The 27,437-nt window shown below is 44.8% G+C and overlaps 1 protein-coding gene and 1 long non-coding RNA gene across 3 annotated transcripts in view; one reads left to right on the top strand and one right to left on the bottom strand.

Annotated features, from left to right (window-relative positions):
• Positions 1-10,831: 10,831 nt before the first annotated feature.
• On the bottom strand, positions 10,832-17,735 carry LOC121662393. Its single transcript, XR_006015271.1, has 2 exons — positions 17,540-17,735; positions 10,832-15,706 (listed from the first exon to the last, which is right to left on the bottom strand). It is a non-coding gene; the product is annotated as an uncharacterized LOC121662393 (long non-coding RNA).
• The window catches only part of SLC49A3 (solute carrier family 49 member 3), a 24,941-nt gene continuing 14,541 nt past the window's right edge, over positions 17,038-27,437 (top strand). The window contains exons 1-3 of one of the 2 annotated variants that reach the window (XM_042023501.1): positions 17,038-17,201; positions 25,330-25,488; positions 26,353-26,572. In XM_042023501.1, the coding sequence (XP_041879435.1) occupies positions 17,073-17,201; positions 25,330-25,488; positions 26,353-26,572 (508 nt within the window). In that variant the 5' untranslated portion in view covers positions 17,038-17,072. The remainder of the gene's footprint in view (positions 17,202-25,329; positions 25,489-26,352; positions 26,573-27,437) is intronic. The other variant, XM_042023500.1, reaches the window with a different exon arrangement.

Genomic DNA, 27,437 nt, shown 5'->3' with positions numbered 1-27,437 from the left:
ACAGGGGAATTCTTGGGTGAGAAGCTCTTGTGTACGAGATACTGATTTTTCCAGGAGGAGACATCAAAGTGTGAGTGGCACAGACTAAGGTGCATAGAATTGTTCCTTAACACTGTGGCAGCTCTGCAGGGGAACGCTTTTTAAAACGGTCCTCAAGGGGATGCTGGACTAGATGTGTTTCTTTCTACTGTCTTGTACCTTAAATCCTTGTACCTGATTTTCTTTGGCCTCATAAGAGATAGAAAGGTGACAGGTTTAAGCTTGTAATCTATTTTATGCCACGAGACTCCTTAGATAATTGCACTTACTCGTTTTGGTTTTTCATTTCTGGCAGATGCTGATGTGTGAAACAGTGATCCAGAGTCTAGCATAATGAAATGAACACTGTCCCCACTACCTGTCTGCCCAAGATAGAAGGTTTTCTTGTCCATGAGAAAACAACTGAAAGGCTTCCTAACCTTTACCTGGGATATCTACATACTCCATACTAATACTTTAACATTGATAGAAGTATTTTAGTTCAAGTTTTTGTAAGTGTCTTTCAGAAACTGCACAAAGACTTGTCTTTGTACAATGATCTAAATGCTATCCACTTCCTTTGAAACAAATTATTTTCAGGACTAAAGAATTAATCTAAAATTGTCTCTGAAACTTCTTTCTCAAAAAGAAGTTAATTTAAGACACAAAAATCCATAGAAATAATTTTAGATTCTTTAAGTAAGCTACTGAATTTGGAGCTTGACTTCAAAGATGATCAGTCATTATTGCATTCTAAGTAGCTTGACTGAGATCTAAATTTGAGAAACTAAAATCAATCACCTTAGCAGAGTAAACCCCATGGTTCAAACTCAGCTCTTCTGTAATAATTTTAGATAGAAAATATTTACAAACAACCCTAGGAGATGAGAAAATAAGAGCAGCTCTTTCCTTGGAGTGGCAAGAGCTTATTGTTGCAAACCCACAGCATCAGTTCTCATACGATGGGGAAGTGAGAAACCACATATAATTACTGTCTGCAGTCTTGGAGCCACTAGCTGCCTTTAATTGCAGAGAGTTTGCAGGCTCTGTCTAATATAAACTCTCTCTGCAATTAAATCCAGCTCACTCACATCTCACCTAGGCAACTGGCCCTCAGTGATCCTGCTGGAGCAGGGGGGTTGGATTGGACCAGGACCTCCAGAGACCCCTGCCACCCTCAGCTGTTTTTTGACCCTGTGATGCTGTGATCCCCGCCATGGCAACAAGGAGGTGCTGTCAGCAGCCACGCGAATACAGACCTCCTCCCTGCGCAGAGCAGCACCTCAGTCAAACCCCAGGTCAGGAGGTCTCAGCTCCTTACTCCTGCTCTATGCCAGATCCCAGCAAGACCCCTACCATCTGCAATGGCAGGGTAAGAGGAAGATGAAGCCCCCTTTCCTGACAGGCTGGAGTCACTTGGTAGGAGCTCACACTCAGAAGAAAGATGAAGGGAGGTGGTAAGGGTGAGGCGCTCACCTCAGCATGGAATGCCGAGCTGCAGAACATAGCTGCCCCACCAGGGCTGAAGCCCCATGATTTCCCTGGCCTGACCTGAGGGATCAAGGAGACCCCAAAGCTTAGAAGCCTAGAAAACACAGAGTCCCAGCTGAGATGAGGAAAAGGTTTCTTTCAAGTGACACAGGCTGCTTCTGCGGAGGCCAGTGTTGGTGCTGAGGGTAGCTTTACATTATTATGCTTGGTGATGATGGGGCAGTTCTTGAGGAACTCCTTGTTTGCTGTCCCTGCATGTGGGAGGAAGCCTTTTGCAGACATTGAGCCACCATCTGGCCTCAATGAAATAGCTATGACCAGCACATGGGACATACTGGTGAGAGAAAACAGAAGCCCACAGGCTCACAGGCAGCACAATTCAAGGGTCAGAGCTGCCCTGTGCTGGCAGGGTCATAGACAGGAGACACAAGTGCAACCAGAGTGATAAACATGAGAAACCCTCACAAACACCATAGACTTTAGGAGACCTTGCTTTTGGAGCTCTAACTTGCCTCTGTAATAACATTTCCATGCTCCAAACACCTTCCCATACCCACCCACAGCAAACTAGCAGCAGGAAAAACAGGCTGCACATCAGAGACAGAACATTTGTTGGGATAGGAGGAGCTGACATGAGTTTATTTTGCATACCCTTTAAGACATTGTTGATCTGAACAAATACATTCCTGCTCTGAAATTTCTTTAAAGAGCAATTTTACAGATTATATGCAGAAATTACCTGGGCGTGGCTGATCTAATTTATTATGTTCTTTAATGTTCTTGCAACAAAAACAATCTTGTCATTCTCTTCTGTACAATGAACCCTGTTCATAAGGATGCTAAAAAAATAGCCTAACAAGTCATTCTTGCTGGACCTAAATTGAACAAACGTAATTCAACTGCTGACTCATTAAATAGAAGCAAGAGACAAAATTCCTGAACACAGAATGATTTAGAGATGTGGGTATGACAAAAATACATAGTCAAATTTTATGCCAAGCATGAGTCTGAGTAATACTACCCATAAGGGAAAACACACTGGACAATGCAGATACTGCTATAAATGGGCATTGGAGTTTCCTTATCCCATTGCAGTCCAGATCTCTCTGCAATGACAACTAGTTCTCATGGTACATAGGACTGCATGTGAATGTAAAATTTTTACCAGAAAGACCTCTTGAAAATGTGTAAGTAAAATTCCAGGCTTCTGGAAATAGTGTGGAAATCAAATGAGAGATCCTAAAAGCTTGATGACCAGGAGACAATGATAAAGTTCGCATTTTATTTCCCTTAAATGAGTGATTTACCATTTGAGTAGCATTGGGGAAATGGAAAGCATAGAAATTATCTTTTCTTCAGTACTGAATGTTTATTTCAGGCAGGTGTGGGACTAACCACTAGACATGTTCATGTTTTGCTATTGTGGCATTATCTGAAAAAGGAGATTATAAACCACATTGGCCATACCAGATGCGCTATTGCCTAAAAGTTGCTCTTTTCCCAATTTGCTCAGGACAGAGCAGTTTTATAATAGGTATTTTTCTACTTACGCCTGGCCTGTAAATTATCTTGTTAGAAGTCTTTTTTAGGAGGATTTGGTGGAGGTAGGTACTTTGCTGTACAAAAGGATTCATTACTGTTACTATTTATGACATGTGCCTTTGCTCCTGATTCTAAATGCAAGTCAGGCTTTCTGCATGCTCTGCAGAGGGAATGCAGCAGCAGATTTGGAAAGCTTTTCTTCCTGTTTCTCAAGCAGTAAGCCTGCAGCAGGCTAGAGACCTTCATTAGTTTCCATCTGCCAGTGCAGACTTCTAAGAGACCCAAATGATTTTTTTATTCCAGGAGAAATCTCACTGAGATTTGACTTTCATTGTAGCCTTTACACATGCTCAAGAGACATTATATCTGTGTAGATGAATAGATGGAAACTAATCCTGCAAAGAGGGAGGCAACTTCACATCAGAACCCTCTCTGACTTAATTACAACCAATGTGCCTGTGTCAGATGTTTTCATCTTGAAAATTGGGCACATTACACCAAATATTTTTTCCAGGTATTTGACATCAGCAACGTATGACAAACATGCTAAAATATTACCTCTTTCTGCACTTGGACTATGGAAAACTCCTACAATTTCATACAAATTAGTTTTAGCTTAATAGTTGCCCTCCAATGTGTGTGGTGTTGCAGTGGGGATCCTGCAACACGCATATATCAAACCAGGAGTCCCGTGAAAAGGAAATATATATGGACAGACAGATTCTTGCTAGATGTTTCAGAGATGTTTATTTCTCCAGCCGCATGGCCGGAGCTCTGCCGAGGAACTGTTCCAGTCACGGGACCAAGGGTCCTTCTGCCCGCGCAGGGAACACAAACCAACCCATGGGAACGAGGCTGAGCAGGGGCAGGGAAACCCCGTGTCTGTGCCCTCAGGGCCCCTCTCCCAGGGCTACACGGCAGGGGAGGGACCCCAACACCTCACCCGTTTTATTTTAATAAAAGGAGAATGAAAACAACTGGATAAACATAACAAGAACAGTTTCAAAACAAAACAAGCCACCCTCCTGAGTCTATAAATGTCCAAACAGATTCTGTGGAACATCTTAGGGCTGACAGAAGGGAGACAGAACTCTCTGAGCATGCTTTGTGGGGAAACTGAGGCAGGAGAGGGTTTAACTTCTTCCCTTCCCCTTTTCATCCTCCACTCGGCATTGGAAAGGGATTTTTGGGGAAACAGTTGGCAAAAGCATGGTTTTGTGAGGGAAACCATGGATGAAAAAACGGATTGGGAATACACTGGGGGTAATAGGACATAGGGTAAAAGGGAAAGGTGGGATTAGGAAAGGGAGACTGTAGGGGGGACTTACAATAGAAATACTGTCTAACATGACTACGATTTTTTGCATATATACTGCCTTTTACAGGAACACCATCAGGCCCAGTGACCTGCGATGCTGTAACCCTTTTCTACCTCGTATAATTTTGAATTCCACGACTTCTCCATCTCCCAAGCTTGGGATGCATTTTTCAGGGTTATTCTTTTTAATAGCAGTTCTATGCACGAATATGTCTTGCTGGTTGTCACACCTTGTTATAAAACCATAATTTTGCTTAACATTATACCATTTTACTATCCCTAAGATCTTAGTTACTATGATCTTTTCCTTTTTCCGAGTGGCTGCTGTTTTCTGTCTCGCTGCGTCTTTGCCCTCTCTTTCGGTCGCTCCCGTGTTGGAATTGTCGGAGCTGCTGGCGCCTGCGCGCTCTTCCCGGGGTCGCGTTCAGGGCAGCGCGGGCCGGGCCGGGCCGTGCTGCTCAGTTCTCCGTGCATCGCCTCCTCTGGTCGCAGCTTCGCTGCCGATGCCGGGCGCTGCACCCACATCTCGGCCGGGCCCCCGAGTGATGACTCCCCCACGCCCTGCTCCAGCGCGCGTCTCGGCTGGGCGCGGCTCCGCTCCACCGCCACCGCCGCCAGCCGCCGCCCGCGCGCCGCCCCTCTCGGTCGGGCGTTCCCGGGGCTCGCTCCACCACGCGCTGCGCGGGGCCGGGCGGGTCCCGCCGGGTCCCGCCACTCCCGCCGCGCCTCGCTCCGCCGCCAACACTGCGGCTCGTGTGGCTCCGCCCGCACACGGGAACTGCCTCGCTGCTGCTCGCAGAGCGCTCGGTGCACGTGGCCTGGGCCGCACGGTCCCTGCGCCAGGCTTCCCTTCGCCAGGACACAGCTGACATTGCTCAACAGTCTCGGTAACTAAATAATATTCATGAAAATATTCTTCCATCGGCATATATTTTGACTCCAGTATTAACTGTGTCCAAACGGTTTTCCAAAAGCCCTTGGTAAGAATTAAATCCCAAGAAACATAGAAAAAGTTCTTAAACAACCATGCCAGGAAGTGTTTCAGTTCTTTTTGAGCTTGAATCAAGCTAAAATTTACAAATAGTTGTTCAAGAATCATTTTAAGATAAATGTCCATATGCGGCTCTGAGAGCCAAGAGTCTTCCCACCGTTCCTCCATAGTTTAGATATGGAATAGCAAAGCAAAACCAAGAAGAGGAATCCAAAGTTTCCAGGGTTTACTCACACAAATCAGTCGCTTAGGGATCGGGGATCGTTCTGCCCGCATTCGCCACCATTATGTTGCAGTGGGGATCCTGCAACACGCATATATCAAACCAGGAGTCCCGTGGAAAGGAAATATATATGGACAGACAGATTCTTGATAGCTGTTTCAGAGAGATGTTTATTTCTCCAGCCGCATGGCCGGGGCTCTGCCGAGGAACTGTTCCAGTCACGGGACCAAGGGTCCTTCTGCCCGCGCAGGGAACACAAACCAACCAATGGGAACGAGGCTGAGCAGGGGCAGGGAAACCCCGTGTCTGTGCCCTCAGGGCCCCTCTCCCAGGGCTACATGGCAGGGGGAGGGCCCCAACAGTGTGGTATGGGTTTCATCATGTTATTAATGAGATTAGTTAAATTGTATTTCTGATGTGCCTTTGAGCTACAGGTCAAAGGGAAATTGACTGCCAGTACGCGACTGACTCTTACTCCACAGCTCTTCAACCATGTTTCCAAAGCAGACCATTCATGTATTTTACTCTGGGATCCAGAACAATCCACAGGGGGAGGAGGCCTTCAAAAAAGAAAGGCAAAGCATTGACAATGTCATAGAGCATGAGAAGCTTTGCTTTGAGTGGTGCTTGCTGTTAGTTCCACAGGCACGTTCTCAGCAAGAGGATGTCCATGCTGTCGTGATTTATCTTCCTTCCCCTACCAATAGTCTTCATCATAATAGGTGTTTCCATTCACAGTTTCTTCACTATTGACTTGCAGATAGTTACGCTAGTTTAAACACAACATTATCTAGCATAGTTACTGTTCAGGGATGTAATTCTAAGTCTTTTCTTTCCCTAATTAATATGCTGTCACTTAAAATGGTGCTACTTCACCCAGTTAGAACCAGATTAAAGAGCAGAACATGAACTATTAATACAGGACCTAAATACATGCTTGAAAAGCTCCCTGAGATCTTCAATGATTATTTTATTATAAAGTCTTTTATCTAAGTGAACCTAGATGTTGGACCTAAATAAAGGAAACTTATTTATACTTTTTACAATGGAATTAGCATTATAGGTCAACCTTTGAGGCTGCCAACACCGCTGTAAGATAGTCAGAGGTCAAAAAAAAAAAAATTAGGTAAGTTTGAATGTATGAATGCCTTTGGTTTTAAGAATGATATCAATATGTCTTATGCAAAATACTTCTCCTTAGGAAAATGAAAATGTGGGAGAAAGGTTGTATATGTAAACTGCAGAGAGATGGCTTTTTGCCTTCTCAATGGTGTTTGAAATATTTATTCCAGTGTAGAGGGAAGCCTTATCTTTTAAATAAAATGCAGACTGCTAAAGAAATAGATGGATCAGAGGAGAAAACATGGCCTATATGTTTTTTTTAAAAAGCTATCAGAAGCTACAGTCTTAGCCCCAGCCCAAGGGGAATTTAGGAATATAAAAACATTGCAACAGTGTCAGAAGTGATGAGTGTATAGCAGCTGACTGCAAGGAATGAGGATACTGTAAGGAAGCAGAAGAGCCAGGCACTCTCTCAGCCCCTTGTAGTTTACAGCCCATTGCAGACACCTTCTCTGCCCAAGAAATAGAGGAAATCATGGAAGAGAAGTTTAATTTTAAGACACAGCTTTCTCTACTCATCTTTTTTTTGTTGGTCCTCTCTCTAGATTTCAGTGCCAAATCAGAAGCCTACCTTGACAAATAAAATTTCCTTGTACCCTGTTGACTGTTCAGTAACTAGGCAGACTAAGCAGTTGAGTTCATGCTGAATGTACTTAGAGACAAAGCAGAGGAGAGCAGTTTGATTTATTGTCAGCAGGAAGCTGCTCCTTCCAGTGCAGGAAATCTAGTGTCTGAGGAGGCAACAGTAACTCCTGCTGCAATTCACAGTAATTTTTACTTGTGAAAGGTGAGGGCATGCTTTTTTCACAGCGGTGTTATTTTCTAACTGCATAGGTGAAAAGTAAGCAGCCTCACCTTTATGAAATGAGTGCACACATTTCCCCATTTACATTAAAAGTATAAGATCTTCCTTGAAAGTCTTTCAGTGTACAAGGAAGCTCATCTAAAAATGCAATTGATGACGTGTTCAATGTGGAATTGAACAGCTGGATTTTAGAGCATTAATATAGTAAAATAAATTATTTTTGTGTGGTTTTTTTCCTTTACATTAGTGATGAGTCAGAATAATATACTGCAGCACCAGCCTGAATGGCTGGCTGCATTGGCAATGCTATCACAGTTGACCTTTGCTTTACAAGGAACCAGTTCTACACAGTTATCTTCACTGGCCTCTGTAGTATGTAATTTATCCCATGCTCTTTGTATGAACAACTCCTCTGGGTAACACATTATAGTGTTTCTCTTTAGCACATGCAAAGGCCACAATGACTGTCAAATATCAATCTCTTTATTTCTGCTGGAATAAAAAATTGTTCAGGTCTGTTACATAGAACCTTTGCCATCCATGTAGTCTGTGAGTTTTCCAAAGTCAAAAAATTCCAGCTTCCTAGTCTTAAGCCACAGGATGTACCCTATCATTTACACAGAGGCTAATTATTCCCTAAAAGTATTTAAAATTGTCTGTAACAGTTTTGATTTTAAACATTTTTGTTACTGAGAACATTTAAATGGTGTAATTGCATTTTCAGCTTATTAGCATATGTGACAGCCCAGGACAGAAAGCAAATCAGCCTCTGGTGGATAAAGTTCTGATAAGAGTTGAGCTTTAAAGGATTTCAGTGATTTTGCAGGGCCATAAACAAAATTTAAAATCATAACAATTGGGATATGTATTAAATAATATTAAATAATAGATCTGTTAATTATGCATGGAAATCAGAACTGAGTATTTGCTCAAGGTGGGAAGCAACTGTGAAATTCACCATGAAAACACAGAAGAGGTTCTTTGTGAAATACTATCCTAGTCTAACAAATTGGAAGAAAGACCTAAACTATACCCAACGTATTTTCGTAACAACTCTGTGATACTGTGAACCAAGAATCATTAAAGCTGAAAAAAGCAGAAAGAAAGTAGGCAAGTTTTTAACCAGATGGCTTTTACTTTCTGGTCTGGTGTAATAAAAATCTAAACAAATTGGTCTTTACAAAAACCATGCATTTCTGCCCAGTATCCACTCTGCCACATGAATCTTTTCTTTTGGTCTCCCTCTAAGACCTAGAATGTCTCCCATGACCCTGAGCTCTTTTTGGTTGGGTGGACAGCAGGTCAAGGGGCAGTGTGTGCCTTGGTTGGCTTGGAACAGGAGACAGGGTGCCAACTGCCCAGCTTAACTCTGCTCCTGAGCTTCTGGGGAGCTCATCAGAAGACAGAATACCTGACCCTTCTCTGCCTTCCCTAACAGACAGTGCTGTGTCTTCCTTCTCATCTTCCTAGAGACCCATTTTTACGAAATTTATACGACATCAAAGTCATTGGGATTTCCACCCTTCTATCCATCATGACTGAAGCTGGTCAACACATACAAGGAGCTACTTACACAGATGACAGACTTTTTCCTTGGCAGAGGCTTGGGTCTTCTAGCGCAGGACTAAGTGAATTGTCCTTCTTTCACAAATACTTGCTAGCTCTTATTTTCGGTAACACTGACTACATGCATGACAAACAAAATCACTTTGCCATTTCTCATCCTTCTGGGCTGGTTTAGGACCCAGTTGGTTTGTTTTATGTTTACTGGTCAGCAGCTATTTCAGAAACAAAAGAAGGACTGAGATTACTCCCTAACCTGGTTAATTCTGGACTTCTGTGAAGTTTTCACATGCCAATTTCTGCTGCCACTGTGTAATAAAAATATAGAATTGCTCTTTTTCAATTACACAAACTGACAGCAGAAGACCAAGAGTAAAGCAAGCGTGCGTGCCTCCATGTGTTGTGGGTGTGTGAACATACTGTTTGTCCTCCTGCAGAGGGATTAAGAAGTCCCCTGCTGGGGATTTCTGGCATGCACAGATAGAGCAAAAGAGAAGAGGAAGGAAATAACCTTGTAGACCTTTGCACTTTGCTGTCTAAAATCCTCTACCAGCCTATGTATGCCTCACCCAGCCTGTGTAATTGTAGCTGCTCTCTACATCTGCAAATTTGTATAAAGCAGAAGGAATACATTAGTACATTCGACTACTGAAAGACAAAATGAAAGTTTTTTGAGAACTCTGTAGTTATTAGCAATCAAGAATGACAACATCCTCTTTGGTGTTTTGAATTAGGTTTAGGAAGCGAATGCCATTCCAGATAAATGTACAGCTGAAAGGAGCATGTAATAGAATATGCATCCAATGAGATGGTAAATGGCACTGAAGAGAAAATGAAATTACCACAAAACAGGCCTTCTGAACACTAGAAATTGAACTAAGATGAGCAACACGCAGGAAATGCATAGATGAATCATCCAACCTTTTTTGTTGTCTTGCAGAGAGAAGGAAGGGGAAAGAGGAAGAGGAGAGAGAGAGAAGGAGATAGAAAGGCAGAACAGGGAGCTGCTGTCCACAGGTATCACTGACTGCTTTCTGGGACCATCAGGCATCTAATTGTGTTGGTGGATCCTTACTTCACTCATTAGCTCCCATTTGAAACATTTCTTTGTGCAGAGAACAAAGGATAAATTTGGGAATGTTTTTGAGAAAAACCTGTCTTTGCTTGCCCAAATCTGGGGGAGAAGGCCCAGCCATTGCTGACCCACTGAGCAACCTTTGTGCCAATAAAGAAATACAAAAAGAAAACAAGAACAGAGACAATACTGCCTCAGGAAAGCTAATCGTTAAAATTTCCTTTTACTTCAAAATGTAAATTGGACACCTATTGTTTGGATTTTGCATTTGCTTATTTTAAATGGAGCATGAAATATGGTCAGATATAATGACTCTGAAATAGTTTCAACTATGCATGTTTGCAAAGCCATTAAAATTATTATGTCTTCCTACACAGAAAATAAAATAAATAAATAAAATAAAATAGTAAACTAAAATATTATTTCTATTTCTGTCCTTGAAAAATTAATTTTACAAGGCACTAATGAAGCTGTGAGTTCACAAAGGACAGACTTTTATGCAGATAAATTATAATTCCACTTGCTTGTCCTATATAAATGGGAAAAATTGGTATAACTATAAATGGAAACAAAATAGCTCAAGGATGACTAAATATAAAATAAGAAAATACTTTGAAATATTAGGAAATTTTTACGTCTTTCATTAAGTGATCTTAGGCTTCAGAAAAGACTTGCAGCACAAATACAGCAGTCAAGAGCATGCTTTACTTCACATTCATAGAGTCCACACGCAGAACTTTCTAAGGCATATGAAATTTGTTTTGGCCAAAAAAGACCTCTTGTGAGGTTGGATATTCCCATTTGCAGGAATGGCTACAGCTACAAAGACAGATCTATACTCAGCTTTGGGAGAAGGAATATCTGCACAAGGAGGAAGGAGCAAGACAACTTATCCTGGAGAGAATGATTGTGAGATGAGACTGCATGATGAACTAGTCTTTCACAGAGCAGCAGAGGTGACTTAGCTTCCCATGCTTTTTGCAGCTGCTCACAGTTCCCTTACAGCTGGTGTTCCAGACTCACAGCTGCCAGAGATGGGAGCAAGAGGAATCATTCCCAGGACTGTGAAGAGATTCAGCCACTGGACAACTGGTTTGCTACCCGGAGTGTTGGACATGCATTTTGCTGTCTCCTGTAATATTTTTCGTGATTTGACTGGTCTGTTTTGGTCTGTTTGTTGAAGCAAGCAGATAATCTGTGTCTGGAGGAAAGTGTGTGGTTCAGCAGTCTGCAAACATGCCAGTGCAGTGACTTCTGCATTCCTGTTTCCTCTCCATACCTGCCAGTAATGTGGAACTTGCCTATGCAATACTCTATTGCAGTCTGGGAGATACTTTGCTGCTAGTTTGCTCTGTGCACTCAACAATTGCTCTCCCTTTTTAAATCTTTTATTGTTGCTGTTGTTTTTAATGTATGATCTGCTCCACAAAGGGTTAGACTTGTACCATGGCAGTCTTTGACATAAAGATTTAACTAGTTTCTTCCAATTCACCTTCCAGTGTGCACTGTGGAAACAAACAGTGTGCTTGCTGGCCTTCAGGTTTGCAGACTGAGTCTTCAGAGCCCTCTCTGCTACAAACCAAACAAATACACACTTTAATTAGCATTAAAACGTCCAGATTAAACAAAATTCAGGATTCCCTGGGGAACCCTCCTTATGTTTCTGAGACCCAGCAAGAAAACAGCAATGGACAGTGGATCCATTTATGTAACAACAGCACTTTTCACCATATTTTTGTGTAATGAAAATTAATTAAGACTTGCTAATTTAAACATTAAAACATTAGGAAACGCCAGAATAAAAATTGCTTGAGCAATCCTATTTCCACCTCCACCCCCATACACACATTTTGTATTTTATGAGCCTGCATGGCCTTTAATTACACTTTCAGGTACCATGTGGGCTCCTTAGATAGTACAGAATGCACAAAACTAGTAAGTTTGCCTATTTCCTTCCCCTTTCTTTCTTTCTTTTTTTTAATGTTACCAAGTTCTAATGATACATGACAGCGGGACAACATTCTCAACAGCAGCAAAGTCCCTACACTTTCATGAAAATCTGTGGCTAAAGAGAGAGAAGAACCTGTTAGCACTGCAGCACAGAAAACCTGCAGTGTCAGCAGCAAGCAGATGACCCATGCAGGATGGTGTTACTAATGCCCCAACCATGATGAAAGGGTTGCAACTTACTCAGTGCTAGTCAACCTGAAGGTGCAGCCCTAAGGTATCTGACTTCTTAGTTCTGCAGCTCAGGACATCTTGTTCCCTACCTCTTTCACTGCACAGCAGGTAAAGGAGCTGCTTTTCACTCTGTCACTCTTTCCAACAGTGACAAGATCACTGAAGCTTCAACCAAGTGTTAGAAGAGGCCATCTCAGTTTTCAGGAAAAAAAGAGAAATAAGCAGACCAGCTTGGGTCAGTAGGGAATTGTGGCAAAACTCCAATGCAAAATAAGAATATACAGAAGATGGAAGCAGGGATGGACTACACAGGAGGAATTTAAAAACACTGCCTGGGCATGTAGGGATGGTGTCAGGAAAGTAAAAGCTCAGCTGGAATTTTAACTTGCATGTCAATAGTAACAAAAAGAGCTTCAGCTGCTAAATGGTAAGTAGCTGAACAAGGAAAATGGCATCCGGTCACTGAGTAGGCTGGGTGATGTCCTGAAAGTGGACACAGTCAAACCTAAGGAACTGAATGCCTTCTTTACACAGCAAGGTCTCCCAGGCCTTCAGACCTGGGATTCATGGAGGGCAGAGATGACCATGAGTGGGTGAGTGAGAAATGACTGGGGAAATTACTGGCTTATACAAGTCCATGGAAACACAAGGGCTGTGTCCAAGGATGCTGAGAGAGCTGTCTGATGCCAGCCCCAAGATCACTTTTTATGATCTTTGAGGAGCCATGGATACCCCTGACAACTGCAGAAATGTTGCACCTATACTTAAAAAGAACTGAAAGAACAGCTCAAGCAACTGCAGACTGTCCAGTCACACTTCAGTCCCTGGGGAAATAATCATGAAACAAGTTCCCTTGCATGATATTTCTGAACACATCAGTAAGAAGTAGGCAATTGTGAATAATCAGTACAGGTTCACCAAGGATAAAACATAACTGTGAATGTGCCTGATGGCCCTTTTTTGATAAAAGAATGGTATTTGTGGATGGGTGAGAGCAATGGATGTCACCATGAATTTAGTAACATTTTCAACTCTGTCTACCAGTGTTCTTGTATTTAACTTAAGACATTATGGTCTGGATGCGTAGCTAGCTGATCCAACTTTAAATGAGGTCAGAGGGTTACACTTAATGAGTTGTACTCTGAGGACTGTGTTGTGGCACCTATCCTAGGACTGATCCAGCAGCAGAATCAACTGCCCAAAGAGGTCGTGCAGTCTCCATTGCTGAGGGTTTTCAAGACCAGATTGAGTCCTAAGCAAACTGGTCTGACTTCATTGCTGTAGAATCCTAGGGGACTAATGTGTATGTGTCAAACACTGACAGCCAGGTAGCTGTGGAGCCAGCCATGGATTGTTGGTGATAACAGCCAAGAATTGTTGGTGATAACACACTGAGAAAGAGCAGGAGGTGGCTGGAGAAGAGGCCATAAGGAGGTAGGGTAGCACATTTCTGGGACAAACATCCTTTTTCTGGCTTCTGGAGATGAGGACAGCACAGCACAAGTGCAGGGATGAGGCTGAGAAGGGGTCATGGACTGTAAGAGGGGATGGAGACCACCAAAGATCCCCAAAGCCTTCTGACCCATTTCCAGAAAGGTCTAGAGGAATGGACTGCACAGGATTCCTGATGTGCATAGAAAGTGAGAAACTGATCTCCAAGATGGGGGGATTTATCTATAAAAGGTACCCCCATAAAGCCCAGGTGTGCAGGCATTCCCAGAACCCTGAATATACCATCAGCTGGATCAGTGCTGGAGCCAGAACTGGTGATCTCACCTTCTCCCTTTTTTCCTCTCACTCTTTCTCCTCCTCTTCAATTCATCCCTCTGTTCCCTTTCACCCTACCCCATTACCCAAACCCAGTGCCATGTGCTTACACCAATTTACATGCCAAGAGTCATTTACTAATAAAACTTTGTAAGCTTTTATGGACCCTCTGACTTGTAATTTATTTCAACCATGAGCATCTACAAATCTTGGGTGCTCCCTTCCCTTTTAATGACAGTTTCTGACCCTGCTTTGAACTGGATGATCCTGTAATTACCATCATGGGGTCTGAATACTGGAAAAGCACTATGAGTGCAAAATTCTCTTCCAAGACTAAGTTATTTCATTGCCATTTCCATTTTCAACCAAAGTGCAGAGACTTCAACTACTCCATTGCTGAAAATTTTCTTTCCCACACTTACCGTATCAGTTGCATAGTTGTATCTGTTCAGTGTATATTAGATATGCTCACACATCAGAGACTACAGGTATCTCAGTACAAGTACTTACAAAACAAGAAACTGCTTAACTGAGAAGCAGACATCTGGCTTATACTTCCAGTTCCTAGAAACAAGAACGAGGATGAAAATAGGGATAGGATGTGCTTAGGTATGCAAAAGAGAGGGTGACACTGGGGAGAAAGGAAGGAAGAAACAGAGCACCAGGAAAGAATGAGAAGATGCAGGGCAGATGAGGCCATTCTCCTTCAACACTAATCCTGTTGCTGTCCTTGATATGCTGTCAGTACGAATGGTACCCTGTTCATAGGGGATGTGGTATAGAACAGAGGAATGAGTTTGCGAAGAGCTGCTCTAAGTACTCTTATCCTCCTGCACCCCCAAACCAGTCCTCACAGGGTACATACAGCAAGGCAATACATTAGAAAGATAAGTGGAGAAAAACATTTAATTACTCCCAGGTGTGGGAGTAAATTGTTCTGCTCCAAACAGCAAAGCAGTTCTCTCCTGCTGCAATGTCTTTTTCCCTTTCTGTGGCCTGTTTGACACTGGATTTCTGATGTCTGCACCCAAAGTGACAGAGCTCTTACAGAAAGCACATCCCTCACCATTCAGCTCCAATTTGCTATGGGACCCTATTTCAAGTAGAAAACAGCACACCACATTATCTCAACATAAATAATACAGAAAGGGGCTAAATAGGGCAGACTTGATTCTGATCAGTCCTACAAATATATGCAATTTGAGCTTTTAACATATTTTAACAAAATTAATCAGTAAAGGAATTTCACATGGGATCTTGGTTTCTGATAGCATTGTTCAGATATCTTTAACGATAACAAAGATTTTAAGCAGAAAAAGGAGTGAGCACAGTGATGATCATGTAGACAGAGCCTTAGTGAAGTTCATTTTCACACAGGGTTTGTCTGCCAGGAGAGACCAGGGTGAGGAGGGAATGATGGTTCTTCTGGTGAGCGCTGGCCGCTGTGCCTTTCTGCTGCCCCACACACTTGGGCCTCTTTCTAGCATGTTGATGTACAAGTTTCTCCCCACGTGACAGCATTGCTGGATCAGGAGGGCAGTTCACTTGTGCACACAACCCAGATAACTGCATGCCTTTCCAGAGCAGGGCAGAAGTCACTGTGCGTCAGCCTACAACATACAAACAGCAGTGCACATTTGTGTCAGCAGCTCACACACAGGGCAAACGAGGTCAGGCATTTGTAGACAGAGGAGCATGTCAATCAATAATATTGCCTTTATATTTCCGCTTGCTGTTACAAAATGTCAACTGCTCTTACTAAATGTCAACCCCTAATTCCAACTGAGAGAGACAAGAAGATACAATCTATCAGTCAGTAAAGGTTGCTCACTAGCACAAATAACCCATGCTTCCCTCTACCCTGTAACAACAGACTTGACATGGGCTAGAGATGATTTCTTCTCCCTCATTTTCCTCTCCCCACTCCCTACTCCTCTTCCACCCCAGAAAATTTGAGCTAAAATTGTTCATGAGAGAATACTGGCATGCAGGATAACCTTCCTTACCCATTCTTCCAAATATGCTCAAAGCATTCAGTGTAAAGTTCTTCTAACAGTAAGTGACCTCAGCCTCTTATTGAGAGGGTGTTGTTCTCCTAGCAGGTTGTGGTAAGGAATGGCACAAGGATTTCAAAGGGCTGAGCAAGAGGTGACATGGGAGATGTTAGTATTTTGGGGCCGTTTCTGGAATCCATCAGCCTGTCAGCTCAGTACTGCTGAGGCCAAGCAGTTGGTGTGTGGTGGGTGTGTGAGGGTATTTAGATCTCAGAGTTGGGGTAAAGACATCCAGGCATGACCAATGTTCAACTGATCAGAAGTCACAGGTCTTGTTTGGAAGCAGGGGAGGCTTTTCCTTTGCATTCTTGGCTTTTTCCCTTGGCTACTTTTTGAGTAGGAGATTACACCTAGTGTGGGTGTCTCTGCATCGGGGAAAGAAAATATGCTGTCTGCAGCAAAACCAGTCATACAAATCCATAACCAAACTATATATCCTGTGGCTGACAGGGAGAGGGCTACTCCAGCAAGGCTTCTCCCTCCTCATGCCACCACCAGCGCCCCCAGCCGCGGCAGCTGCCGCTCGGGTGCTGCCCGAAGGCGAGAGCTAACGGTGACTCCCACGGTAACGCGGAGCCGTCAGCGGGCATTAGTGACGCTGGCGATGCTGATGTTGTCGCTTTAAGGACACACGAGCAGGAGAGGAGTCTCCTCGCCAGGGCGCCCCACTTCCCGCGCCCCTCAGCAGCCCCGATGCGGAGCACCGGGCTTTTCCCCGCTGAGGAGTGCGGCAGGGCAGACTCGGCTCGGCGGGGAAGGGCTGGCGCTCGGCCCGGCGCGGCTCCGCAGCGAGGGCGCGCCCGCAGCGCAGCCCCAGCCACGCCGTGCCGTACCGTGCCGTGCCGAGCGGCGGCGCGGCCGGGGCCGCCCCGAGAAGGGCGGTGGGGCGGGGCCGGACGGGGCAGTGCCGAGCCGAGCCGCGATGGAGGGTGCCGAGGCGGCCAGCTTGCTGGGGGAGCGCAGCCTGGGGCCGCCGGCCGAGTTCAAGACGTACCGGCGGCGGTGGTTCCTGCTGGCCGTCGTGTGCCTGCTGAACTGCTCCAACGCCATGGTGAGTGCGGCGCGGCGGCCGCCTCTCCCGCCGCGGGCAGCCGCTCCCGCAGCCGGCCTGGGGTTGGGACGCTCCTCCGGGGTGGTGGGGAAAGGGGCGGCCGCCGGCAGCCCCGGGTGCCCGAGCAGCAGGCGGAGGCGCGGAGCAGGCAGGGCACACAGCCCTTCCCTGCCGCCTCTCCGTGCAGCAGATCTGGAGAGCAGCTCTGGCTGCTTCTGCTGCTGCGAAGGGAAGACAGGCTGACATGGCTCGCCAGAGCCAAAACTACCTCCTCTTTCTTCCTAGAAGCAGCCAGGCAGCCCTCAGGGCTCTGCCCCAGTGCCTTGTCTCAAACCCACCTCCTCATCCTTTGAGCACCGGGACTCGGTTGTACGCGCGCAGTTCAGAGAAGCCTCAGCCTGGCAGCGACTTAGGGACGGAATAAGCGGCTTTTACTTTTGAACTTTGTTGTTCCGGTTACGACCCCAGCCTGCACGCTTTCCTTTCTGACCGGTGGGATCCGGGACACCGAGGGGTGGTGACGGGGGAAGGGCAGGATGGGGCGGGAGGGTGTGTGTGATCTCCAAGAGCACAGCAGGAAGTACCGCAGCGTCAAGTCAGACTAGGATGAAGCAAAATACGTGCTGGAGCACAGCAAAAGTTGCTGCCGAGTCCCCTTCGTAGGCCATGGGGAGACAGAGAAAGTATTCATCGTCTGTGAGGGTCACATGTTTCTAGCCTGAGAATAGCAGAGCAGTGTTGAAACGCCGTGGGAGAGGAACAGGAGTTAACTCGCCGCATTGCTGGCCTGTGACAGCAGAGTTATCTGGTCAGGAAAAGAAGCAAGTTTCCTTTCGGGGTCTGTTGCATATACACAACACTGTAGGAGTAATTTGGCACTGAACAGATGGTTGTATGAACTTCTTTTTGCCTACTCTTACTGCCTTATTCTGAGAGACTTGAAAAAATGGGATGCCAGATCATACCCTACCTGTTGAACAGATTTAAATTAAGTTCAGTAGTTACAGAGATAAACCCATAAAGTTTCCTCTTACAAAGGTTTAGTATATGAAAAAGAAGCCCAGATCTTTGCTCATCAAGTCATTGAGGACGTTGTTGATAATTATCAGACTGAGGTAGAATTATTCATGTTCTTGAGGATTACCATGCTGTAAATGCAGGCTGGCTGGCAGACAAGATCAGGCACTGCAACCTGCAAACATTTAAATGCTTTGAAGGAAGATTAGGTATTCCATGATGTAAGAGTGCTGGAGCAGAGAAATAGAAAAACATAGTGAGAATTTGGCTGTATATGGAAAAAAAAAATGTATGCACCTTCTCAATGGAAACTCATTGTATCCTTTAAGAGTGTAAAATAGTATCCTGCAGAAAAGCCTCACAGCTTGTTTGCAGTTAAATTGGCACAGCAGAAGAACATTATGTGGCAAGAAATAAACACACCCTGCTAGAAGTGGACAGTGACAGCATGGGAGAAGAAAGCTGTACCAAGCCTTTTCCATGATGTCTTGTTAGATTTTGACTTTGCTGAAACCTTAACAGTGAAACTGGAGGGTTTCTTAAACAGATCCTTCCATCTGCAAGTATTACTGCATTCTCAGTGTGTTGCTGAAAACTTTATAGCCCTGGAAGACTGACCTGTTCTGTCTCCTTTGTCTTTTGACAACTTCCTGACTTCCACAGTATTATTTTTCCGTGGTATGAAATTAGGCCAGAACTTCAAAACTGTGTGCCTAATAAATATCCTAGAGTGGAATTTCTGTTTCTAAGCCATTGCAAAGATCTGGAATGGCAACTCTGCTGACATATAAAGTATTAAGCAAACATTTCCTGATGCTAAAGCTTCTCCTAAATGTTCTGGATAAAAATCACATTAAAATGGAGGGAGTGGTTGAAAGACCATGAAATCAAAGTGGTTGGTTGCTGTTTAAAAGTTCCAGATGAAAAGATTAATTTATCAGTTCTGTGGTGTCAAAAATTGCCCTGCAAGTTAAGATGTGTCCTCAATTCCTGTGAAGATGTTGCATGCAGCACTTTGTTCTATGTACACCTCTCTCAGGCTATCTGCAAATGCCTACAGTAAGGACACATGACTTTGGAATTGTCTGACTTGGACCTCATTTGTTGGACCAAGATTCCAGAATGATGCCTTGTATTCCCCACTCTTGTCCATATACATGCAGTTTTCTATTAGTGGCCTTTGGTGTCACTATAAGCAGGAATCAGAAGACAGTACTGAGTGTGGGAGACTGTCATTGTCTGGAAGACAAAGTAGAAGCAGTTTAACTGCAGGGACAGCACATTTGGTCATGCAGCAAGGGCAGGCTGAGAAAGGAGTATTTCTTAGTTCAGTCTGGTTTAGAGTGTGATTGAGCAAATCCAGACCAGACCATGTGGTGATGAAAGGGGCACTCTTCCCTATATCCTCCCACTCCGCTTCATTGTGTGAAATCCCTTCATTAACCGCAGCAGAGTGGGGTTAATATGATACCTCTATATCCATATCTATATCTATATTTTTACACCAACGATAAATAGCCCCTTACAGCCCCTTACTTGTGCCTTTATTACTGACCCGAGTTTAAAAGCATCTGTCTCTCCCTGCTGCACAAAGTGGGTACTACCTTAGCAGGAATTTGTTCTCATTTCCTAAATAGGGCTAATTTTTAGCTGACAATATAGTGTAAGAAACTCCTGCCTTATGTTAAGAAGGCTGTAAGCAGGCATCAGCGTAAAACACTTGGTGCCCGAAGTCCTGGGCAGAGAGGATGTTCTGACCACAGCTAAGCTTAGATGATTTATCCCCAGCTGTCTCTTGCAGTGCTGCTGATGGGGGGTGACGTAACTCTGCCTGTGGTTTCTTCCCAGATTTGTTTTGCCAAACTTATGCTGTGGTTCTGAGTGTGGTTTTTTTCATCTGAAGGCTTAATGTTTAAGAGTATTCATGGTGTGCTCACAGCTGCTCTAGCATTAAACTGTTGAAGCAAATAGCTCCTTCCTTCTTTGCTCCTTCCTGTGAAGCTGAACAGGTGGGAACTTTGTGTTTCACAGGAGAAACTTTCTCTGGCTTCAGAACTGGGGACACAGAAAGAAGACAGAATGAAACCAAGAGTGTTTACGGCCCAGTTCTGTGTTCACCAGTATGAGCGTGCTGGGGAGGAGCACTGGAGCAGGGGGTTGGAGCTGGCTCACACGTGGCCAAGTGGCTCCTGACTCACCAACTGGAGGACTTACACCACCACTTAGTGTACTTGGGAGAGGAAGGAGAGCTGCACAAGTGGTGCCTGGCATGCTCCAGGGCAGGGTGCACACGCTCCTCACCCACACCTGTCTGCCCCTGCAGTGCCCCTGTAGATACGCGTGCGCGCACAGCTGCTGCTCTTTTTTCCTGCTACTTCTCCTGAGAGCTGTAGAGGCTAAAAGAGACATCTTGGCAAAGGATCTGGCCTTTTCTGAAGATCATGCCTCTGTCCTAACATCCTAGACTCCTGTGTCAGCATGGGTGCCTTCAGCTGAGCCCAGGGGCTATTTGCTTCCCAACTGTGTGGCCTTTTTAACCTTGAAGATGAGGACTCTGGTGTAAGGGCTTCATCGTCCTGTCTCAGGGGAGAAGGAGGCAGCATCCATGTCACAGAAAGACATCCTGCATCACCTTGTAAGCAGTGTGCGGGTGCATGAAAGAAAGCATGCTGGGGTTGGCAGAATTGCTGTAGGCAAAGCCTGTGGGACTGGCAAGCTGTGCTAGTGCCTATTATGAAGCAGAAGTTCCCATTTAATGCAAGATATTCCCCTTGGCTCCTCCCTTTAAAACTGTACAAAAAAGGTACTACAGGGTCATTGCTATGGTCTGGTCAGCTATACAGTATGCCAGACAATGAAAGCACTCCATATAGCAATCTTTGCTAGCTGATACTACCACTGACATGGCAAAGGGGCCTGATTTCCACCCTGCTTGATTGCATATGTTTGCCTTTCTGCAAATGTTTTGCTTTCCACTGTAAGAATCTTGATTTGTTCATGAGGAAAGTAGGCATTGGTTACCAGTTTGCCTTTTGTGAAGCACATGCTTGACATTTCTTCTGGCAGGGCTGCACCTAGTTACATGTGTGATGCATCAGTATATCATTACTGCACTTTGAGCTCCAAAAATCTTGCGTCTGTCATGTATGCTGCCTTCTACAGCTCACACTTTACCAAAGCTTACCAAAGCGTAGAGTGTGTATGCCTTCAGCCATCACCTTGCTACTTTTGCAGACAGAGAACTGGTGTCTCACAGCTCACCAGTAACCTCCTTCAGAAATGGAAGGAAGGACAAGCACTGGGATCCCTTGGAATGGGTGGAGGGAAACCAGATCCTGCAGGTGAAGGAGGTCCTGGAGAGTCTGTGTGGGAGTGGAAACAGTAAAGGCAATAGGGTGGAAGAACTGAACCAGGAGAAGATGGAGTTAGAAGGGGAATGAGCGCAGGAGGAAAACAAAAGGATTTGGGCTGATTCTGGGAGGAAGAGGGTGGGATACATGTCTGGGAATCAGCTAAGAGTTTACAAGGATATCAGAAAGGGCAACAGGAAAACTTAGAAATGGAATCAGGATGAGAACAGCTGTAACCTGTTTTGATTACACGAATGCCCATGCAGGCCTGCAATTATCACAGGGTCATGATCATATAATGGTGTGGGCTAGAAGGGACATTAAAGATCACCTAGTTCCAACCCCTCTGTCATGAGAGGGACACCTTCCACTAGACCAAGCTGTTCACCCAGCCTGACTTTGAGCACCTCCAGAAATAGAGAGTCCATAACCTCTCTGTGTAACCTGTTCCAGTGCCTCACCAACCTTACAGTAAATTTCCTAATATCTGATCTGAATCTACCCTCCCTTATTTTAAGGCCACTCTCCGTTGTTCTACCACTATATGCCTTGTGAAAAGTCCCTCTCCAACTTTCTTGTCAGCCACCTTGAATGGAGATTAAGTCTCAGTTAATGGAGAAGGGACCAAGCAGTCTCTGTGAGGTGCAGGAGAATTAAAAACAAAATGTGAGCTAGAAGAAGGTTAAAGCAGAGGGCAAGAGAGCTGAAAGTGGAGCCAATACCATTCCCAACATCAGTACTAGTCAGATAGTTTGAGTGTCAGTGCCTTGGCCCTGGTGGCCCTACAAGCTTCATTGTTAAAGAAGGTGTGGAGGGAGCCCTCCTGTAATTGAGGATATAGGTAAACTCTGGGTAGAAAACACTTCTGTTCTTTTCTTCTAGTGTGAGGGCATGTCTCCCCAGTCAGCCAGCTGTGTGCAGTGGGAGTTGCAGCTGTACTCCAGTGCAAGCCAGAACAGGCTTATGGATCTTCAGGGACCCTTCTGTTCTCTTCCTCAGCTGCTGAGCACAAGTTTTTATAGTGAAGAGTGTGTGCTGAGGTATGTCTTCCAGAGCAGACTAGCATGCACTGGAGCTTTTGCTATCTTTAAACCCAGAAACCACAGTGAGATGAACATATTTCTAAGGCTTGAGCTCAGGAGAGGAGTGTAGGAACCAGAATTCCTGCCTTTGGAGAAGAAACAGTATATTATCACGCTGGCTGTTCCATCTTTAGAGCTTGCAGGACTTCGACCTCACTAGAAAGAGCTGCATCTTCTTCACCTGTTCCACTTGACGGGACTTATATCAGGGCAGCCACTGTGTAAGTACCAGCCTTGGCAGTGCAAAGTTTCAGAAAAACATGTAAGGTAAGGGCTCTAGCTCCCAGCAGAAGAGCTTACTAACTACTGTGGGTGAAGTTACCATAACTGGGAAAACCAAAAGCAGAAGGTGGCACACTCACTACTTCCCTGTGTAGGCAAAATTCCACAGTGCCACCTCTTTGTTGCAGGGGCATTTGGTGGCCTCTTTGACTACAGCTGCAGCTTGAGCTCCATTGCCCAGTTCTGAATTTCTCTGTTAGAGCAACACATGGTAAACAATGAAACATACTTTTTCTCTCCAGACCCATAAATAAGCCCACTTCCTACTTTGAGGGACAAGCTCCATCTTGGAAAGGCTGCAGCTTTCCACCCTTTGTGCTCTCACATGGATATGCTAGAACTGGAGCTCTTGCTCAGGATAGGAATATGGGGCAGCTCACGTGCTTGGTTTTCTGCAAGAAATGGTTTTACTACATCTAATGGAATTGTACCAGAGTGCTTGATCCCAGATCACCTAGATTCATACAGTCAGTGAACACAAAATGGTGTGCTCTGGCTTGTGGCATCACTTTCCTAATGACGTAATGCATGGTTGAGCATCTTGTGTAGAGGAGCAGGTAAAAATGTACCTGAAGCTGGCTTACAAAATGTGTCATCTCTTTAATTACTGTTGCCTGGTACAGTGTTTCATCACCACCACCCCCATGTGGAAGGCGTTGAGGAACCCAGAACTGCTATTGCTGGAAATACACAGCTGCGGTTTCTTTAGCAGCAGTTTAGCATCCCATAAGCAAACTAATCCTCATGCCTTAGTAATGCTTGTAACATCTAAACAGTTATATTAGAATTAAACATTTAAAGTCTCATCCCAGTCTGATGGAAGTCTGGGAAGTGACCTGAATTAGCCTCCTTGTTGTCTAAGAGTGCAGGTTCCTTCAGCAGCTAGCATCTTCATTCACCTGACTAGAAACTGAATAAACACCAAATCCATCCCCTAGCAGACCCTTCACTGATGTCACATAGGTGTGTCTGAGCCCAGCATGGTGATGTGAGCTTTGAGCTAAATGCAGGAGATATGGCATGGCAGCTCCTTCCAGAGAAGAAGAAAGGGCTGATGCTAGGAGTCCTTGCAAGGCTGCTGATAATATATTCAGAATTTCTCTGTTGCTACCATTTACTCATTGCATCCCTGCTAGGAGAAAAGCCTGGCTAAAGAATGCATGCAGCTGTTCTCACACAGTAACTCTAGGGAGAAGAAAAGTCCATCTCCCCTTCTGCTCCTGTCTAATGTGGTAGTTTTAATCGTCCCTAGCATGTAAGGAAAAAAAAAAACCCAAACATGAACACTGGAAATAACAAGAAGCAGATTGTTGGGACACACCTTCCTCTGAGCTTACCCAAGCCTTTTTCAGTTACACATAAACACCACATCTGATACTGGCTGCAGTATGCAGGCTGTGAAGAGGAAGCTTGTGATGTCAGAGGGGAGTACCTGGAAAGTGACAGTGACTGGAATTCTTTTGTAGGAAGCTGTAACTGAAGTTTTTGTTCGCATTTCTACAAACTTTATAACCTTGAGTAGTCAGCAGCAAGATCATCTTCTAACAGTGGAGTAGCTCACATCGACATTATTGAATGGTTAGGCCATTTGACAGGTCAGACCAGTCTTTTTGAAAAGCACCAGGATGCATCTTGGCAAAGAATCTACAAAAACATCCTCTAATTTGTAGTACCTCATTTTCTTTCTTGTGGATGTGAACTCAGAACCTGATTTTAGGATCAAGCAGGTCTCATCGTTCCTGTAAGAAACCAGAAGCAGACAGGAACTGTGAAATCAATGTCTAAAACTGGAAGAAAAATGTGGATAGTTGTTGAAATACCTCTTCTGTGTGTACTTCTCCCTGTTATGTGTTCTGATACATTAAATAATGCAATTTCTAGGTCCTTTTCTAACCGTTGAGTGTGTATAGAAAAGCAGGGAATAATCCATCTCTTGGGTGACACATCATAAAGTTGTTCTTACAAGACTACATCCAGCCGTTTCAAATGGAACTGAAAATACAAGTCTGAGTTTAAGAGGATCTTAGCTGCAGAGGTGGCTGCTTCTGTTTTGTTTATGCTAACACAGAAGGATTCCATGTGGTTTACATCAGGTAAGTAAGTGCATCAGGGCCAACATGTTCAACATGGGGTCAGAAAAAGGTACTGACTTCTGCTTTTGCCAGCCTCCACCATCAGGACTAGGGGATTGGGGATGAGGCAGTGAAATGGACGGGGTGCGCTGGGCCAAGTAACTGCAGACACTGAGGGTTTGAACTTTTATTATCAGCCTTAACATCCTAATTTCAAGGAGAGACTAAGACAGCAAGCCTCTTCACAACTCAATTTGAGAGGATGCTGAATTTCTGTTCCATTGGAGGTGTTCATGCTTACCCATGTTTGGTCTCTATTCTGCAGCTGTGGCTGACGTTTGCTCCTGTGGCTGATAAGACAGCTGCTTACTTCCACATTTCCCTGGAGACAGTCAACTGGCTCTCAATGGTGTACCTCCTCATCTCAATCCCATTTGGTCTGGTGGCAACATGGGTTCTCGACAGCGTGGGGCTCCGATGTGCTGTGAGTTGAAGTGTTCTGTTTCTCTGAGGAAGTTACACCTAGAGAGAGGTAGCAAGAGATGCACAAAGCACTAACATACATGCTTTGAATAGGAGTCTTTCCAAATGCTGCAGAGAATTAGCACGTTGAAAGCTCTATCCTAGTTCAGTAACTGCTGTCACATCACCTCTGTGGTGATGGTGGAGAGAGCAGTGGGAAAAATCAGAATAAAGTTGCATCCCTGCTTGCCTTTTCCAGCTTTAGTTTTCGTTGTCTTAGCCAACTGACAGGGATGGATCCTGTGAGCTGACTCTGTGAAGAGCTTTCTGCAATTGCGTCAGATTTGCTGTGGAAAAGTATTGGCACCACAATTTTGTTGGCAGGGCCAGTTTAAGGAATAGCAGGGCAGAGCGCAACCAAGGTCAGGTCAGAGCTAGGTCTAGGCTGAGCCAGCTTGGAATCTCTACACAATCCCAGAATTGTGTTGTGGAATGTGGCACTGAAACACTAGCGTGCTAATGATATAGAAGAGCATTTGCAGGATCTATAAGGTTGATGATTCATTGCCATGATCTTTGGTTTGTCACATCAAAATATGGATGATGGCGCAAACTTGCCAACAAGGTGTAATTAGTTAACTTTGGATTTCTCATCAGTGTGGTTCTTATATGGGGTCAAGACAGCCACCTTGCTCCCTAAGGAGGCAGGTAGGATCAGGAGCATCTTGCCGTGGGTAAGAGGGGTGGGGATGGTCTGCAGGCAGTGATTACTAACACCCAGTGTCTCCTGTGGTGCATTGGAGACCCTGCTCTTGCTAATCTGTTGTTTTAAGTTCTGCCCTTCAGGCTTCAGCACACAAACCCTGGCTGTTTTTGCTCACTACAGGTGGTCCTGAGTGCATGGCTGAACATGGTTGGTAGCATCACCCGGATGTTCAGTGTTCTGAAGTTCCTGAGCTTGGGTTCCCAGAGTTACTGGTACCTGTTTATTGGGCAATGCTTCTGTGCATTAGGACAGCCTCTTATCATCTTTTCACCAACAAAGCTGGCAGCACTATGGTTCCCAGACCACCAGAGAGCAACAGCAAATATGATTGCATCAATGTGTAAGTGATAGCTGCAAAGTAACATTACTGCCTCACAGAACTTGCTAGCAATTTGTTTGCCTTTCAGAGGCAGCAGGCAGAGGAAGTCCTTTGTACTACAGCCATTTGCCCTTGCAAATACAGCTCCACCCAGGAGTCTTGTAGCCACATGCAGCAAAACAGGGGAACAAGAAGTGGGTCTAAGCCACATCGAGGTGCAGTATTCAGAATAAGCCACCCAGACTCCTAACCTACTTCCTCTCTTCCAGGACCAGGTTGTCATCTTTGCCTAAATATCACATAGGCTGAGGACAGCCCTTAATGTTACCAAGTCTTTAGTGGCCTTAATTTTGCAGTTTCTTAGGAAGGTGTCTTGAATTGCATTGTAGTGCCAATGGTCACAATTGCCAAAGTCCGTAACTAGATATAGGTGAGGTGAGGCTGCTGTGACAATATTGGCCACCAGTTCATCCAGTAGGAAGGCTGAGCACGTATTCCTAATTGGTATGTATGCACACACAGATAAAATATACTTGTCTGTCCACACAAACATGTTGGGGATGCTAAATGGCAGGACTATCCATGCAGAAAGCACGCCTGCATTGCTAAGTGCCTGGAAGCTGGGAAACGGGAGGAGAGGCACCGGATAAGCTTGCTCTAATCACATTCCTCTCTTGGCTCCTTTGGGCACAGATAGAGACAGGATACTGCACTTGATAGACCTGTTTCCTCCTTTCATGTGACGTTTTACCCAGCAGCCAAAGAAATCTCTTCCTCTTTTTTCCAAGGACTTGAGAGGTGCCCCAGAAACTGGGCTGGTTCACTGGCTTCACAGTACCTGCATGTGTATGGCAGCCTCATCTGTCCTTCCCTCAAAAGAGCCAGC

This window comes from Corvus kubaryi, unplaced genomic scaffold (assembly GCF_017639235.1).
Source record: "Corvus kubaryi isolate FWS band 111438036 unplaced genomic scaffold, C.kubaryi_AGA036_p1.0 37249, whole genome shotgun sequence".
NCBI classification, from domain to species: Eukaryota; Metazoa; Chordata; class Aves; order Passeriformes; family Corvidae; genus Corvus; species Corvus kubaryi.
The sequence above is the reverse complement of the archived record's forward strand: the minus strand, read 5'-3'. Positions and strand labels throughout refer to the sequence as shown.